Below are 19,984 nucleotides of genomic sequence, written 5' to 3'. Positions count from 1 at the left end.
TCTCTCTCTCTCTCTCTCTCTCTCTCTCTCTCTCTCTCTCTCTCTCTCTCTCTCTCTCTCTCTTCCTCTCTGATAGCGTCTTCGTGATTTAATTAAAGATACTCAGTGAATTAGTGTTTATTCTTGTCTCATTTCAATCAACTCTGATCTCCATGTCGTCAAATCGCGAAGATTACTTCTATTTAATCATTTGTGGAAACTATAAAATATATACCTTAAAAAAGCATCCGAGTGCAAATTTATACACACATTTACGCAGGTACATGTAGTTTCAATTTTATCATTCTGACACATTAATTAATCATTCTTCAATCGCACGTGAAAATTCACGCTTTGACGGCAGGGTCCAGTTACATCGGCGACTTGAAATAATTGAGACGATGCAAGCCATCGTTCCTCTTTAGATCATAGTCGTTCCACACCATTCTGCGACCCAGAAAGATAGTTTACTTGATCAGTGTCAACTTCAAGAGCGATATCAGTCGATTTGATTACGAGGGAGAGTTCTCCGTATCTACGATATTGAATTAATCGAAATTATACAATCTCTGCAACAAATCATTTATCGTGCTTGTTTCGAAGTAACGTCCAATCGAGCGAATTACCGTCATTATCTACTCCCTCTCTCTCTCTCTCTCTCTCTCTTTGCTGCTGCGGTGTGCTTGCACGCGCGAGGAAGCTACTTCTCTGCTCGGTAGTCACTCACGTGTATTGACTGTCCGTATATATATATCTGGCTAACGCTGAAGGAACTTGCCCAGTCGTGTGCCGCCTGTCGTCGTTCCACGTTAATTTCGTTGCCCGGTACCTCGTGGCCTCCCCTCGTTCTCCCTCCCCGCTGATCACACGGTGTGTTGCGATAAGATTATCGAGGGTGTTTCGTGCATACCACGAAAAGGATTCGCGACAACAAAAAGAAGACAACAGAGGTACTTCGAAAAATTAGCGAAGGGATCAACCCCACAACGATACAGGATCGTGTCGTCAAGTTCTGCTACTTTTAAAAGAAAGAAATCAATTGGACAGTCGGAGTTTCTGAATAATCGTGGAGGCGCGAGATAATCCTTCCGTGAGATTAGAATCGGAGATTTATCAATTTAAGTGCCGGAATAACGTACTTCGTCAATGAAGTTTCCGTGGTAGTATCTGCGGAGAAGTTGGATCGGCAACTACGTCGTCAAATACGAAATTTTTCAGCGGTGGAACCGCTTTTCATCGTCGCCGAGGTGAAATACATCCAACGTTCGTCACGAGAAGAACAATTCGCACAACGTAAATTCGCGACATCGATAAGGAACGGTGATGAGCCTTTAATTGACGGCGGAGGATATCGTACGGTCATTGTCCCCCTCTTCCTCTCTTCCCTTGTCACGAGTTAGTACGCGCGATCTGTCGGGCCTAATTAAAGACTGAATTTCACTGGCGATCGTTGAGTGATATTTAACGAAATATTCGACTGATTGTTTTATAATCCGCGGAGATAAGTTGTTATCTCGCTATAATATAAATGTAGCCTTTGGGGAAAAGAAAAGGTACGAAGACTCGAGTGGGATTTACGCGCGTCGCACCAGCACGTGTGCCAGCATTTTGCGCTCTGCAAGAACGGCGGGCAGAAACGAAGAAAGAAGGACTTTGGATAGACGAAAAGTGAAGTTCAAGGAGAGGATACGAAATTCGCATATCTGCTAAGAGAAAAGGAAAGAGAGAGAAAGAGAGAGAGAGGGAGACGATGTAAATCGAAAGCATCAAAGGTGTTCTCCAGTATCGTCAAAAAAAGAAATAATCAGCTTTCGTAGATCAAATCTACTTTTCTGCGTTCCCGTCGAAAAGAATAGAGAAGTAAGTATGAGCAGAATACTTATAATTTATATTTCATGTTTATGACAGGTATATTATTCCAAAGCACTCCAAAGCGTTTTACTTCTAACAATAAAACGCGTTACTTAATACATTCCACAAATATTCAAGGTCACGTTGAAACTCCTAACACTTATTTAGCGAGGACGTACACACGCCTTTATCTCGAGGACGTACACACGTCGTTACGTGTACATTATCGATAAGTTATCAGCACATTAACAATGAGCAAAAAAATCTCATAAAAGTAGAACATTTTACAAACAATGAAAATTTGTCCAAGTTATCTATGTGAATACATGAAACGGCTAGATTTTATTAGTCTTTTTCGTTTTGTGTATACATTCGCCGTTTTGTCGAATCTCAGCAATGTTTAATGAGGTAACTTTTAATTTATTTGCATGCTAATAAATTCGCTTGAATTAACTAAGGAAATGACTTTGCTTTCTCATCAAAGGTGTATCAAATTGAATCGCAAGAGAGAAGAGAGAACCGTCCAGTATTAATTTTCATGTTACTGACATAGAACTCTTTAGCTGAAAATCGATTCCGAACTCAGTGCGAGAAATTTGTCACTCAAATTCGACCCGAGACGACGAGGATGTAGCGCGTCGTAAATCGCGTTGCTACTAGATTGCATTTGCGCAAACATCCGTAAGCACCGTGCGATTTACCGAAGAATTAAATGGCGCATGCTAGTTAAGCGCAATTAATCCTTCCTGGAGTGCGTCTCCGTATCGCGGCAAGGATGAGGTGGATTTTGCGATTTTACAACACAAGAGAATTGTACGATAATAAATTTCTCCCGCCCGCCAATGAGGGAGATTATAGTAGCTGCTTAACGTGACCTGACTCAAGACGCGCACATGCTTTTGCACTAATATAAATTGATGAATCGTTGATCTGATAAAAATATCTGACGAGTCTGAGATAATTACGGCCGCGACCGAGTGTGTAAACTTGTAAACATTGCTATAGACTTATCAAACATCAAATATGAGCTGTCGCCGATTCAGAAGCGGCTTCACTGTGCTCGACAGGCATCAGTCGCGAGATCTCTCGAGATGCAACGCGGCGCGAGAGATATTTCTCCCCGCGTGTTATGTCATACGTATATAGATATGAATATCATTATATCGGCTCTTACATCGATTTATTCTATTTGAGATTACATCACGAGATATAATCGTGCTTTGAATTAAAATATTAAAATAGTTCGGATGTATATGTCGAGCTTCCACGTTGAATTCAACGTTCGATCTGGTATACCTCACGGAAATTTGCGACATTATCGGACATCAAAATTGCGACGGTTTCTTTGTGCAATTATTCCTAAGCTGTGAAAGTTAGAAAGTCCCGACTCTCGGGGCGATTCAACTCATTGCCAATAAAAATAATATCCCTAGTAATATTCAGATGCAACGTGAGACAATGGCCGTCTATTATGAGTACATTTAAAACGGTGATTCGCCGAATAATTAATACAGCCTGTACAGAATATGCGACTCATTTAGACGAAATCGACTTAAATTAAAAAGGAAAAGATAACAGAAAGATTGCGGCCTGTGCTTTACAAAAGTAGAGATATCATTTAATAGCATTCTTTTCCGAAGTCATGCTACTTACAATAAGATTTCTTTCAACTCGAACTTTGATTTAATACTTATCTATAGAACTTTTGCGAATCAATCTATCTCGCTAGAGAACTTTATTTTACTTGTCGATTGATTAACAAGTTGTGATGATTTACACAATCACGTTTAACAAAACTCGCTCGCGTTTTTTTCTGTATTATATCTCGGAACGACGTATCAGAGCGTGCAAAGATAAAGAAGTACATTGTATCAATTTACCTTCTCATGTGTAATACACAATGTCGCCTTTCTTTCCTTTCTCTTATCGTTAATACATGAGAAAATTGCAATTTATTTTCAAGCAAAGTTGCATATCTCAGCTAATCTTCTAATACTAGTCTTCGAGTATCGTGACAAATCACACGTAATGTTGTAGACACTCGTGTGTATTTTGATAAGGCGATTTTTGCGACTGTCATTATAGATCATAACGATAAATTTCCCGGTAGTATTCGCACGAGATCTAATTATACAGTCGTAAATTACGGACGCATTAATTATAGATAAAGATTTTCCTCAGATATTCGCTCTTCTGTGGTGTCGTCCTTTGCGGTCTCATCTCATCAGAATATGTATGAGCCGCGCGAGCCGTTCGCGACGCTTAAATCTTGCATGTGCACCGCGTATTCCCTCGAACAATCAAGGATGCTACGAGGATCCATAATCATATATTCAGATCCATTTGTCGCGAGTAGCGAGAGTAGCCGCAGGTGGGCACGCTCGTGTGTAACACTAGGACGTTTTAAGCGGCCGCTTTTACGTAAAATGGCGAAAGCAGATCAAGAGTCGCTCGTTATGGCTTACTGCAATCTTGAGCGCGACGGCTCCCTTGCACAACTCCGTGCGTTTTATCGTTTTTTTTGCCGTTAATTCGTTTGCCATTAATTTTCCAAGTGAATCTCAGCGGTTGTCCGGGTCGTAATCCATAAAAAATGTTCGTCATGGATCGAAACAAACGGTATGCGTCCGCCCTTTATTGACGAATAAAAGAGAAACTTTGGAGGAAATTGGTCAAGGTGAGACGTTGCGTATTACACTCACACTTATCGCGTGTGTTTTGCGTTTGTGTGTGTGGGTGTATTATGCTGTATTTGTATCTTTTTACAAGGGAGTGAGAATGAGACTAGTTCTGCCGATACATCTCCATAAACTTTCATTGACTCGCTGTTCGTCCGTACCATTTTTCGCACTCGTGTTTCATTGTCTTCACTGATGCTTTTCATATCTCAACAAATCCGATAAAAACTGATAACCAGTAGCAAATGAGTTTAAGCTTTGCAATGTTGCATCTTTGTAACTCATGCAATATCCTAATCGGATTAAATGCATGCAGATACACAATTTCTTCATCCATGTTTATTGAAAGCTTTTCACCTGCGGATTATTTACGAGTATTAAAGAAAGATATCTGAAAATTTGGCTTAAGCGGTGAGAATGATTTAAAACTTTGTTGCAATACGCAATTCAGCGAAACTAATCTTATCAGGAAGTAACTTCACGGACATTTGCGTGTTCTTTTTCGATTCGTATATTCTTGTCTTCGTACCAAAGTGAGTGAATGTCAAGTGCAAGTAGATTATCGTATTAGTGACCTTGACTTTAAAATTTTTCCTCCACAACAAAAAGAATATCAATACGTTCATCTTATCTCAGTCATTTCCTATACTCGTTTATCACTAAAAAATACTTGTAATAGCAAAAGCTCATTAGCATACGATAAGCACTAACTAGATGCGCAACTTAGCGTTGCGCCAATATAACAGTCGCAATTGTTAATGCGTTTTTGTTACTTTCGGTGCACTAAGATTCGTCGATATATTCATTAAACCGACTCGGAATAAAAAGAACGCAGCCAATCATCAGTGATCATCAGTAGCTAAAGATTCAGTGAAACAAAGCGGATTAATAATCGATCAGTAACTTTATGCTTCAATTGGTGTATCCTCTTTATCTTGTCAAGATCTGTCAGACGTAACCAGCATTTATTTGGTAATCTATTGTTTGATGTTTTGTATTTGCAAAGATACACGCGACAACAAAAAGACTTTCTGTTGACCAAATAATGCACTTGACCCGATAATATTTATCGGGTGCATTCTATTCGTCTCATTTCTAACATCGTTGTGCAATTTTCAATAAAACTCACATGCGATAGTAGAAAAAATCAGTACTAGTACGAGAAGACTGATGAAACATAGAAAATATAAATTTAATCGAGATTAAAAAACTAACTCAATATTAATAATAATATGCAACAAAGTTTTCCCAGGTTATTAAGAAAACAAAAAAGTATAACTTTTAAAGTCATTTATATGTATCATCCATTTTGTTCAGCGAGCTTTTTATTTAATTTCTTTGGTTAATACTAGAATGCCCGATAGAGTTGTTTTTGAGGATTATTCAAGGTCTTCTTGTTGTTAACATTTCTATCTCTTTCGATTTAGGAAAAAATTTCTCGCGACTTTAAATTATTTTTAAAGTAGAACACGTTAAAAGTGAAACGATCGACAATATCATGATCAATTGTTTTATGATTTACCTCGGATGCATAAGAAAGTCATTTTGATGCCTTATTTAATTATCATTGTTATAAGGATAATATACAAACTATTATCTAAGATTTTAGTTTTTTTATCCCAATAAAGTGTATACTTTATTCTGTGTTGAATCATTAAGTCTTTCCGCACTAATTATAGAGGGCAAATAAATAATAATTATAATGCATTTTACTGCAGGAAACTATAAGTTTGAAAGAATTATGAAAATTTTTATTTGTTTAAAATATATAGTAACTTTTTAAAATATTAGGATCGCGTGCAAATGGCCAAAATAACGTTTTCGAGCATTCAAAGGGGATGGTCAGACATTTTGGTTAATATGCACGGGAAAAAAGATATGGTGCACATAATCAAGATATTTAGTTGTGAGCAGCATAGAGGCATTAGTCTAGTTATATTTGTGTAATGATAAACTATATGATTATTACATAAACTAATATATAGATATATAGTTAATATGATTCAATAACTTCAGTATATTAATTACATCAATGTAATTACACGTGATCTAATTGTGGCATCTAGAAATCAGTTGAAGTTGAAACGACGCTTAGCATGAGCATACTTTAGTTACTTGCAGCAACCAGATATAGTCATTATAAACTCAGTAATTTCTTTGGGTTGTAGTGCCTAAAAAATTAATTAGTTTTTCCGTATTTTATAAATCTGGCTGGCATATTATTTTTTCCGTATGTCAGTAATAATTAATATAACGATATTTCTATATTATGATTCACTTGTTATCAAGGTACAATTTCTCACAGTTTCAATGTAAAATTGCTTTCCTGTTTTACAGTACAGCCGCCATGGGTCGAATGGAGAACAAGCAGTCGACCACCGACAATACCATGAAGGAATTCAGCAGCAGGTACTTCCGCTATATAATATCTGGAGTTTTATCATGCGACGACTCACAACAAATACATAAATATTGATCGGAACGCGAATTTTGTTGACCACATGTCGCAAAAAATGTTTCGTTTACACCAGCGACACACGATGAGACCGCGTTATCGAGATAATCGCGAGATAATTCAGATCGCGATTGATATTAACGATTCATTCTAGCGAGATCAACAAAGACCTTTTAATGGGCAGCGTCATCGTTCTCGACGGGCGCCGAACGTATAGATAACGGCACTTTTGTATACACAATGTCTGCAAAAATGATCTTTATTGATTGAGGACTGATTGTAAATGATAGGCGTGGAATGCGATTATGTTGCGTTCGCGTAGAAAATGTATAAGCAAACTTTCTTTCCAACGTTGACTATAAGATATCTTGATTTTTATCTGCATTATTGCTAAACATCGAGAGTCGCGCGACGAAATTTATCGTCGAATATATTTATATTGTCACATGTTATGTCATGCATAACATTCAATCATGCATTTTTTATTTTGTTCAATATGCCTGAGTTGAAACTTTAGCCGTACTTTCGATCTAAACTTTTTAACGTCTGTATATTCTGGAAGATTTAAGTAAGTTTAATACACATTGACACTAAAGTTCTATTATAACGACTCTGAATGGCAGAAAACGCACAGATTGCCACTTGTAGGTTCTAAGGAGAATCTTTTGGTATCTTTTGGTAAAGTTATTAAGTAAAATCAAAAAAGTTAATATAGATCAGAGTACCAAAATAGACGAAATATTGAGGTCGAAAGTAGGATATATAATGATTATATATCTGGAATATTTTGATTCGGGTGTATATATATGAGGTTCGGTGGAAGCGTAAAAAATTTGTATAATAAAACAAAATTATTTTTGTGAATTGTCAAATTTTTGTTGCTTTTATAATTGTATATATATATATGACATTTTTATTGTTGTACCTTTGTGGTAAACTTGACTTAAATATTTATATACTATCTCATATAATTTATTTATCTACTTTCAGTACGAAAATAGCTCCGATGGTGATAGGCGAGTATCAAGAGAAGGATGAACTGTATGACCCCTTTGAGCATCGTGACAAACGAAATACGACCTCGTAAGTTTTGCTTTTATCACTATTCTAGCATTTTCTTATTGACAATATATGTTACATTATTCTTTATACTATCACGAACAATATCGTGCATTTTACCGTTCTTATCATTCAACTGTAAAAGAAAGCTATAAATGTCTTTACATAAGAAGGCAAATAAATCGCTTAATTTCGTGTATGACCTTTCTTCGTCGGCCAATGAAGAAAATATAACAGGCTGTGACGGAAAACTATTTAATAATCTTCAACGCGTCTTAACGCGATTTCAATACCTGTATATAACAACAACAACAATAACAATAATATAAAGCTATGCTTGCAATAAGAACTAATGTCTCTATCATCGATAGTGAATCTCAATATGCAAACACTGTCACAAAATGATTATATATCTTACGTTAAACTTAATCTTAAACAAACACAATATATTTCCTAAATGTACTCATGATATTGTTTTAATCCGCATTCCATTAGCATGTATGTGTATTTTAGATTTTCTGAGTATACTGTCGATCGTAGATTTTGAGTGCGAACCATTAGACGTTTCTAAAGCACTTATAGCGTCTAATAAATTGTATCTTTTATATCTACATTGATATTGCAAATCGATATTGTAAAGTTACATTCCACGTCACGTTTCAGGAATTTGGATTCCTTGGTTCATCATCTGAAATCTCTTTATATTTACGTCGATACTGCAAATGGATGTTGTAAAGTCACATTCACGTTTCAGGGATCTGGGTTCCTTGGCGCATCTTCTGAAATCTTCCCTGGGAACCGGTATTCTAGCCATGCCGAACGCGATAAGAAACGGCGGGCTGGTGTTCGGCGGGATCGGCACGATCATAATCTGCTTCATATGCGCCCATTGCGTACACATTCTGGTGCGTACGTCCCACATACTCTGTCGTCGTACCAAGACGCCAAAGATGAATTACGCCGAGACCGCGTATGCGGCCTTCCTCTGCGGGCCCAAGTCACTCAGGCCGTGGGCTAACGTCAGCAAAATATTCGTCTACACGGCGTTGTGCGCGACATATGTGGGTGGTGCGTGTGTCTACGTCGTATTCATTGCCACGTCCATTCGACAGGTACACCTTGCATAATTCATGACCACGATATTATCCTTATCGAGACGCTCTGGCACAGTGAACGCGTGTCGGTACACTTTTGTTTCATTCGGCTGTGACCTTTTTAGCTAGGTCTTTTTAATAAAACGTATGATGAGACTTTTCCCCCTATTTTTTCCCCCAATGTCTATCATATATGTCTTTCATATCACTTTTGCTATGCATATCACTTTTGCTACGCATATCACTTTTGCTACTTACTTTTTTTATTCATAGTATTTATTTACAGTTTATAGTATTGGTATTGGATGTGATATTGGTTATCACATAACATACAATGAAAATATACATTAACCTTCACGATAAATAAGTATTTTCTGCACCTTGATAGTGAATAAGGAGATCACTCATGTTCGACACGGTTTTTAGTCGACTTAAAATTGTTGAAAAATTCCTTAAAAATTCATGTAGTTTCTTTCAAGTTCAACTAATGGGATCATAATGATATTTTTAAAAAATGAAGACAAATTTTCACACTTATTTAAAATTATAGTGAAGAGGGAGGAAAATCATTCGTGTCCAGAATCGATTTCAAAATACAATGTTCTAGTAATTTTCTCTATCCAGTTTCTATCTGGTAATATTTTGATAGATATTGAAATAATACTAATTTAACCACAAGAAAATCTTTAATTAGCTAGGAAAATCTTGTATCAATCTTTGGATTTAACAAGCGTACGATTGTGTGCTTTAACTGTTATTCGTCAGTAACTGACGAGTTATGTTACTACTGAATTTCTTTCAAGTGCTTTTGCTATATTAACTTTTGTTAAAATAAAACTTTTGTTGAAATAAATGTTAATATAAAATCTTAGAAATTTCGGGGTGAGGAGGAAATATTATAAAAAGATAAAAAATGTTCGCCCATACGAATGAGATCCCTATTCATTTTAAAGATAATATGGACAAGAGTCTAAAAAATAAATATCTAAACGGTATATATCTCAAATATTTTTGAACAATATACTGTCCGCGCTGAAAAGCAAGAGAAAAATATTGTCGAGCGGATATCAGCAAAAATTTTGCCTGATCTTTTCTTCTATTAGAGGAGCGTGCGGCTGTTTTCTTGTCTTCTTCTCTCCCTTCGAAACTGTGCCGCGACATCGCCCCGAGCCCTTCCACTAAGTCCTTAACCGGGTCCTCCTTGTCACTACAGCATGTCGTTTTCTCTCTTCAGGTCGCGACTTACCATACCGGGACCAACGTGGACATACGCATGTATATCCTCGCGCTGATCCCGGCACTGGTGCTGCTGGGTCAAGTGCGCAATCTCAAGTACATGGTGCCGTTCTCGATGTTGGCCAACATCTGCATGATGAGCGGCTTCGCCATCACACTCTACTACGTCCTCGGCGGTGTCTTCAGCGACGCTACCCTGATGGACAACGTCAAGCTGTTCTCCTCCGTGGAGCAGCTACCTCGTTTCTTCGCGACTGTGATATTTGCCATCGAAGGTATCGGCGTTGTAAGTTTCACGTTGCCAATGTACTTACGCGCCACGCTAATCCACTTTTTTCCTTTTTTATTTTCTTCCTTTTTTCTTCCCTCTCGCATTTTCAAAGTTATCCTCAACTTAAATTCCGCACGATCATGATTGCAGGTGATGCCTGTGGAGAACAACATGGAGAAGCCGCAGCACTTCCTGGGTTGTCCTGGCGTGCTCAACATCACGATGTCAATAGTGGGTGCCCTGTACGCCGTGCTGGGAGTATTCGGTTATATTCGTTACGGTGAACAGACGAGTGGCAGCGTCACGTTGAATTTACCCACGGAAGAGCCGTGAGTAAATCGTTTCTCTTTTGTTGGATGCACCGATAATAATTTTAAGAGGATCTCATATTTTAAAACTTAATCGACAAAATATTAATTTTTTTTCTGCAAAATTTTACGTTGCATTGTTTGCACAGAATTACAAATGCTTTTACATAATAAAAATACGTGCAAAACTATATTAACAGAGAGATAAATTAACAGAGAACAATATTTCAGTTTGGGTGAGTCGGTGAAAATCCTTATCGCCTTGGCTGTCCTTTTCACTTACGGACTACAGTTTTTCGTGTCGCTCGAGATTATATGGAACGCCTTAAAGTCTATGTTCAGTCACAAATATCAAGCTATAGGCGAGACATTGATGAGGATATTCATGGTTATGGTAACAGGTAAAATGCCTTCTCATATATACACAAAACCGTTCTAAATAGCAAAAGTTTCTAAAAAATGTCTTAGAAATGTCTAAAGAACATCTGAAAAAGTAGGGTAATCTGTATTTTTTCAAGATACGTACTAATAATTATTACATCGAACTCTTCTCTAGTGAGATACTTAGAACCGTATTAACAGTCGTTGCTTGAAACTGATCTCAGATGAGATATTCAGATTTTTATTCAGGATCAGATTCAAGTTCTTCAGTTGAATTATGATAAATATGACATTTATATCTGTAGTCGCGATTCAACTGAAAGCTCTCATCTAACTCTAAATTGAAATCTGATATGTCACTTGAGACGAATTTCAAGTAATGACTATTAATACGGGCCTTAGATTGAAATTTAGAGTTAAATGAGAATTTTTTGGTCAAATTGTGATTACAGATATAAATATCACATATAATTCAACTGAAAAAACTTGATATTATAAATAAACTTTAAGTTCTAAATAAAGATTTGAGTATCTCATATAAAACAAGTTTCATATGATGATTATTAATACGCGTCTCTTTAAGATGTTTTTTAGAAATTTTTATTACCTGAAGTTATCCTCCGCCTTCATTTTGGTTGAATTAGAACTTACATAACATAAAAATATTACATCAACATTAAACTTTTAATTATGTTACTAAATATGCGGTAGTGATGTTTTTTTGTGATTTTAAAATTTTACTTTCTGGGACTTTTATAATAAACTTTAAACCCGAATATTGATACAAGATTTTTTTAACTAATTAAAGATCTTCTTATGGTTAAATTAATATCATTTCAATGTCTATCGAAATATTACCAGATAGAGACTGAATAGAGAAAATTACTAGAACATTGTATTTCTATGGAAAAAATTTAATTTAACTGGTATATTATATAACATTGTAGTAATAATAACACTGGCTTTATAGAGAATACAGCACTTTTTATACTGTCGTTCTTAGCAAGAGGTGCTTTTCTGTAACCTTTTTCCGGTTGCGCTTTTTAGCGTGACCTTTAGCTTCAGCTTCTCTGTACCTTCGCATACGACGGAAGTTGCGAGCTCACGTAGCGATGGGTCTTGCTTTCTTTCTTTCTTTTTCCTACTGACGGTTATGGTGGTCGGTATCGTGAACGAGCGTGCGATTGTGAGACGGAGAAACCGCTATTAAATGATGATGATGAATCACGCACCGGTAGGAGGTCGGTCGGAGACCCGACACGATTGAACGGTGTCACCCACTTACTCCGCGGGCGTATACGTGTGATGCACCTTTTTATTACCGAATGCTCACCGAGAAAGAAAGGAATCGCCTGGCGTGTCTGTCTGCATCGGCTCTCGGGTCAGTTCTTTCGCTCGGTACAATGGCTATGGTCCAGTTAAAGCCGCGTCCGATTCAATTTCTAGTCATTATTTTACATTCGTACGAACTTACGAACACAAACGTCCTCTGGCAATTACATCGCTATTTGAAAACTCGCAACTCAAGAATCGTCGAACTCTCGTAGGTAGAGGGGAAATTTTCTCTTTCAAATTTCTTACTTCAAATTTGCCTTTCACACGCCTTCTCTATCTCCCTGTCTCCTTTATTATGATTATCATTTCTTATTCGACTGAAGGATAACGTATTATTATGTTTTTTATAGTGGTCGTTGCATTGCTGGTACCCGAATTGGAGCCGTTTATCTCTCTAGTCGGTGCAATATTCTTCTCCGTCCTAGGCATCAGTATTCCAGCCGTCATCGAGACTGTTTCGTGCTGGGAGAGGCATTTGGGCATGTTCAAATGGCGATTATGGAAAAACAGCGTGTTACTAATATTCTCGTTATTAGCATTGATATTTGGCACGTGGGTCTCAATACTAGATATAATAGAGCTTTATACATAAATATATATAAATAGTTATTAAGTACTTCATCGGTGTCTTTCTTCAATCTCCAATACACATACAGGAAACTTCTCCCCACATAATCCAGACTGAATATCGACAAATGAACCGAGACTTTTAATAAAGCAATTAGCTAAAACCGTGTTCTAAATAATGTACGTAATAATTACGTGATGCTTTTGCGCTGTAGCTCTATCGGATCGATGATAACTGCCTTTTTTATTTTTTACTTATTCTCCGTGTAGGAAAATTGTAGCCAGATTAACAGATTCCGATTACTACCGGAGCTCAACATAAAAAATGCAACAAGTACATTAATTAATTGCTGAGTCTAATACGCGTACACCATGAAATACAGTCTACCGGTCTGGCTTGCAATATGCATGGGGTGATTAGAATGTGCGTATCTTCTGTTTATGTTCAATATAAATTAAAGATTTTAGTGTAACAATAAAATGAGAATGTGTGTATATAATGTGTATACATAATGTATAATAACCAGATCTTCTAAAAGACGTTTTGAGAACGTCCTGAGGACATCCTGAGAATGTCGCAAGTCGTCCTTTGGAAGTGTATATTGTCTAGGAAAATAAGAATATGAAAATAAGATACGTTTTTTTTTATTAGATACAAAGTGCGTTATAACTTTTATCGAAGAAAAGTGTTATTACACTTAATCAGCCGACTATATGTACCACGAAAAGCGTGGTCCAGTTGCACTAATTTCCAGCTGTTGTGCCCGCGCGAGCGATGCATTAGTATCGCGTATATATGAAAATCACTGAAATATATACTACCTGGAACGCGCGCTGCCTCGTGAGGAGGTAACTCTCCTCACTCTCGACTATATTATGAATCAGACAAGTATAACAGAGGAAACAGAGACCTCTCTCTCTCATCCCGTAGTCCTTACGAGGCAGCGCGCGTTCAGCAGGTAAGGTAAACGTTCTAGTGATTGAACGCATACCGATAATTGAATTACTAATAATATACTTGTGTTTGTTAAGATGCTTATCAATAAATGAAACAAAATCACAAAGTAACTAAATATTTCTTTTCATTTATTATATTGTTTTGTATATTGAAAAGCATTTCAACAAAGAAAAATTCAAAACCAATATGTCAATCATTGGGACATGTATGTTCGACCACTGGGACGTTTACCTTAGCAGAGAGAAGCATAAGAGCAGCCACCAGTCTGATTTCAGTGGCCAAAGCTAGGCGCTAAAGACCTTCAAACAGAAACTGACTATGCTAAAGAATATGGCCCGAAAAATAGCGGCGATGAATATGTGTGAGGGTCTGAGCAAAGATTGTCGCAATCGTTTCCGACAGTCGTAAACATAAATCGATGTCGGAAGTCAACGCACAAGAATTGACGTAGACGTATGTTGCATTAATTGTGTCGTCTAATCATATTTGATACAGCATACGTCTACGCCAATCCTTGTACGTTGACTTCCGACACCGACTTATGGCTCCTGCCCACAGGACGCGGCAACACTTGCCGCGCGGCGGAAGTTCGTGCGACAGCCAATCAATATGCTGCTTTCGTAATAACCTTATAGCTCTCACGGAAAAACAACATATTGATTGGCTGTTGCGCGAACTTCAGCCACGCGGCAAGCGTTGCCGCGTTCTGTGGGCAAGAACCATTACGTCCACGACACTGTTGTAAAAGATTACGACAATCTTTGTGCTCAGGTTCTGAGCTGATGAGTGAGTGCGTGATCTATTAAATGTTGCATATATCGTACGATCTGCACAGCTCCATATTGGTGCCGTCATCTTTCGGGCCATCATCCCGTGCGCCAATCACGCGGAGTCTCCCAATGACCAGTTTCTGTTTGAGAGTCTCTACTAGGCGCATTTTCGAGACAAAGTGCGCCTTTACTACGCTCATTAGGCGTATTTTCGCGATGGTAACGATAATTTCCGATAACACCCTTTGTACTTTCATACAATGGTAGCAGAGACAAGCCTGAGAGCGGCCACGCCATATGTTTTGGACGACACCGATTTTCACACTAGTGCGATGCGCCATCTGCACTCATTTTACAGGTGAAACTACTTTCCCTAAGCCCATTTTCAGACGATGCCGGTAAAGCAGCGAGTCGGTGCTTGTCTATTCTACGCCCATTTCCTGGCGATTCGTGTCCGTGCTAAGCGCATAATTGAGTGGTTAAGAACATGGACCATTGCGTACGAACTTATATTCCATTTAACATGCACATAATCTTTTCTCTTTACGCACTGTCATAAATTTATTTATGTGTATATGCGTACGAAATATATGTACGTGTATATGCGAGAACCTGACCGCGAAAAACGCGCCCACTTCCATGCCCTACATAACGCAACGATATTAATCGCATTATTATAAAACATTAACTCCAGTAGCATAAACTGTGGAAAAACTAGTACTCTTTAAATAACATCAATATCTTTCGTGATTGCCGAGAAATAAGGAATAAATGTTAGCGGCATGTAAGAGCTTGATCGCAACATCAAAACATTCGCGCATTTCTATACTTTACCTAAAGCAGTGGTATTAATCGTAATATTATAAACAATTAATTCCAATAGAGTAAAGTGTGGAGAAGACAATGCTTTTTGAACGAAATCGATATCTTTTGTAGTTGCCGAAATTAAGCAATAAATGCAAGCAAATGCAGGTAAAAGCCTGAACACGATGTCGCGGTCAAGTGCTTATATGCCGCCAGTATTTTTTGCTCTCTTTCGGCAACTACAAAAGGTATCGATTTCGTTCAAAAAGCACAGACTTCTCCACACTTTTCTGTATTGGAATTAGTGGTTTATAATATCACGAAAGTATCACTGCTTTAGGTAAAGCGTGGAAGCGCGCGTACGTCTCGACGTCGCGGTCGAGTGCTTATATGCCGCCAGTATTTTTTGCTCTCTTTCGGCAACTACAAAAGGTATCGATTTCGTTCAAAAAGCACAGACTTCTCCACACTTTTCTGTATTGGAATTAGTGGTTTATAATATCACGAAAGTATCACTGCTTTAGGTAAAGCGTGGAAGCGCGCGTACGTCTCGACGTCGCGGTCGAGTGCTTATATGCCGCCAGTATTTTTTGCTCTCTTTCGGCAACTACAAAAGGTATCGATTTCGTTCAAAAAGCACAGACTTCTCCACACTTTTCTGTATTGGAATTAGTGGTTTATAATATCACGAAAGTATCACTGCTTTAGGTAAAGCGTGGAAGCGCGCGTACGTCTCGACGTCGCGGTCGAGTGCTTATATGCCGCCAGTATTTTTTGCTCTCTTTCGGCAACTACAAAAGGTATCGATTTCGTTCAAAAAGCACAGACTTCTCCACACTTTTCTGTATTGGAATTAGTGGTTTATAATATCACGAAAGTATCACTGCTTTAGGTAAAGCGTGGAAGCGCGCGTACGTCTCGACGTCGCGGTCGAGTGCTTATATGCCGCCAGCATTTTTTGCTTTCTTTCAACAACTACAAAAGATATCAATTTCGTTTAAAAAGCAATTATTTCTTCTTACTTTACTTTATTGGAATTAGTGGTCTGTAATATTACGAAAAATACCACTTTAGGTAAAGCGAGGGAGCGCGCTTACGTCTTGACGTGGCGGTCAAGTGTTTCTTTGCCGCCAGCATTTTTTCCTCATATCGCGCTTGCACGCTTTACTTAACACTCCAGTACTAATTGTACTATTATAAACATTTAATTACAGTAGAATAAACTGAAAAATTTAGTGCTTTGTGAACGAAATCTATATCTTTTGTAGTTGTCGAAATTAAGCAATAAATGCTAGCTCATATAAGAGAATGACCGCGACGTACATCGAGACGTACCCGAAATGTATATAGAAAATAATTTGAAGGACGATATATGTATATAACAATTACTTTCAGAATTTTTGTTTTATTTTTATTTAATTTCTTTAACATATTAATATTTTAATACTTCCAATAAAGTCGTCGTACAATTGAAACACCACAAATATATTCAATATTCAGCTCTTGACCCTAGTATTTATTATTTGTGCTTTATTAGTGTATTATTTGATTTGATTGTAATTTCAGTTACGGATCGTCCGGAAGCTTATGATGTCAACTCAGGAATGATCTCCAGAGGAGAACCGGGGGATTTTTGGAAGTGTTCTGCAGGCGGCAAACGTTTTAAACACCAGACCAGCTTCGAGGAACACAGGAGCTTAAATAATTGCCTGTAATGTAAAACTTGCAAGCAGAAATTTGACTTGCTAGAAAAATTAAATCGTCACTATAAAATGTGTCGTAAATTTAAATATATCTGTCGTGAGTGTTCTTACAAAACATATACAAAAAAATGTTTGAGTAAACATGAAATTCTGACAGAATATCACCGCCATTTACATATATTCAGAGGCAAATTTTTCTTGTAAATCGTGTGGTTGGATGATTTTCGAAACGCATTTTGCCTCTGAATGTATTCTGTGTTCGTGATTTTTTAAGCTATATATATGTGCTTAAAGAGCATATTATATTTGTCGCATTTTATTGACTCAGTGTTTCAGTGTGGGATGGTTTCCACATGTTTTTTCAGAATATCCGATCTTTGAAACACCTTGGAGCACGTGTCGCAAGGGAAAGTGTCGGTGATATTCTGTCCAAATTTTATGTTTACTCAAACATTTTTTTGTATATGTTTTGTAAGAACACTTGCGACAGATATATTTAAATTTACGACACATTTTATAGTGACGATTTAAGGAGGAGGACACACTAGGTGGCAGCGGAACGCCGTGCGTTCGAAATCTGCATATCTTTTCTCTTTCCAGAGAGAGAAAAATATCGAGAGCGCGAGACCGGGACTCGAATCCGGGTCTTTCGCTTGCTGGGCGACTGCTCTAAACCACTGAGCTACCTGACGCTCCACACTCACGACACTCTTCTTTTCCTAGATAACGCTCAGAGATGCCGTTCGGAAGCGACCAACATAATGCTGAGCGTCACATTTGGTTCTGCCGCAACAAAAATATAGAATATTTTATTACTAGAGAATTACACTTGCAGCTTCATAGAAAATGAGAAATCTTTTATCTGCGACATTTACGGCAAAGCGTATATTTCTAAGAATTCTTTGAGAAATCACACAAGAAATTATCATCCTGCTTCCTCAATCGTTGGCGATACCCAAGGAAAACATTGTTGTAGACTTTCCGACGGCCCGTGAGACGAAAGAAAGCGAAACATTTAGGTCATTTAGAGCAAATGAAAGGAAAAGGAAAGGCAGAGATAACGTTTACTGTGCTCTTTACGTTGAAATTTTGTAAACGAATGTCTTTCTACGTATTTTACTATTATGAATTTTTTACTGAGTTAATAATTATAATTATTATTTAATATAATTAAAATATAGTAATTATTATTTAATATAATTAAAATATAGTAATTATTATTTAATATAATTAAAATATAGTAAAATACGTAGAAATACATTTGTTTACAAAATTTCAACATAAAGAGCACAGTAAACATTATCTCTGCCTTTCCCTTTCCTTTCATCAGATCATTCCTGAGATCATTCTTGAGTTGACATCATAAGTTTTCGAACGATCCGTAACTGAAATTACAATCAAATCAAATAATATACTAATAAAGCACAAATAATAAAATACTAGGGTCAAGAGCTGAATATTGAATTTATTTGTGATGTTTCAATTGTACGACGACTTTATTGGAAGTATTAAAATATTAATATGTTAAAGAAATTAAATAAAAATAAAACAAAAATTTTGAAAGTAATTGTTATATACACATATATCGTACTTCAAATTATTTTCTACATACGGCATATTTCGGCATATATACGTCTCGATGTACGTCGCGGTCATCCTCTTACATGCGCTAGCATTTATTGCTTAATTTCGGCAGCTACAAAAGATATAGATTTCGTTCACAAAGCACTAAATTTTTCAGTTTATTCTACTGTAATTAAATGTTTATAATAGTACAATTAGTACTGGAGTGTTAAGTAAAGCGTGCAAGCGCGATATGAGGAAAAAATGCTGGCGGCAAAGAAACATTTGACCGCCACGTCAAGACGTAAGCGCGCTCCCTCGCTTTACCTAAAGTGGTATTTTTCGTAATATTACAGACCACTAATTTCAATAGAGTAAAATAAGAAGAAATAATTGCTTTTTAAACGAAATTGATATCTTTTGTAGTTGCTGAAAGAAAGCAAAAAATGCTGGCGGCATATAAGCACTTGACCGCGACATCGTGCTCAGGCTTTTACCTGCATTTGCTTGCATTTATTGCTTAATTTCGGCAACTACAAAAGATATCGATTTCGTTCAAAAAGCACTGTCTTCTCCACACTTTACTCTATTGGAATTAATTGTTTATAATATTACGATTAATACCACTGCTTTAGGTAAAGTATAGAAATGCGCGAATGTTTTGATGTTGCGATCAAGCTCTTACATGCCACTAACATTTATTCCTTATTTCTCGGCAACCACGAAAGATATTGATGTTATTTAAAGAACACTAGTTTTTCCACAGTTTATGCTACTGGAATTAATGTTTTATAATAATGCAATTAATATCGTTGCGTTATGTAGGGCATGGAAGTGGGCGTGCTTTTCGCGGTCAGGTTCTCGCATATACACGTAAATTTATGACAGTGCGTAAAGAGAAAAGATCATGTGCATGTTGAATGGAATATAAGTTCGTACGCAATAGTCCATGTTCTTAACCACGCAATTATG

The 19,984-nt window shown here is 37.2% G+C and overlaps 1 protein-coding gene across 1 annotated transcript; it reads left to right on the top strand.

The window, feature by feature from the left end:
* The first annotated feature begins 93 nt into the window (after positions 1-93).
* Positions 94-13,268, top strand: LOC116851653 (proton-coupled amino acid transporter-like protein pathetic). The gene is made up of 8 exons (XM_032831292.1): positions 94-1,839; positions 6,846-6,917; positions 7,954-8,046; positions 8,777-9,134; positions 10,351-10,638; positions 10,774-10,952; positions 11,163-11,332; positions 12,998-13,268. Exons 2-8 carry the CDS (start codon positions 6,856-6,858, stop codon positions 13,237-13,239), a joined length of 1,392 nt encoding a protein of 463 aa, XP_032687183.1. The 5' UTR covers positions 94-1,839; positions 6,846-6,855; the 3' UTR covers positions 13,240-13,268.
* The last annotated feature ends 6,716 nt before the right edge of the window (positions 13,269-19,984 follow it).

Source organism: Odontomachus brunneus, unplaced genomic scaffold (genome assembly GCF_010583005.1).
Source record: "Odontomachus brunneus isolate Ranch 3 - 2012 unplaced genomic scaffold, Obru_v1 Obru_scaffold_183, whole genome shotgun sequence".
NCBI classification, from domain to species: Eukaryota; Metazoa; Arthropoda; class Insecta; order Hymenoptera; family Formicidae; genus Odontomachus; species Odontomachus brunneus.
The sequence above is the reverse complement of the archived record's forward strand: the minus strand, read 5'-3'. Positions and strand labels throughout refer to the sequence as shown.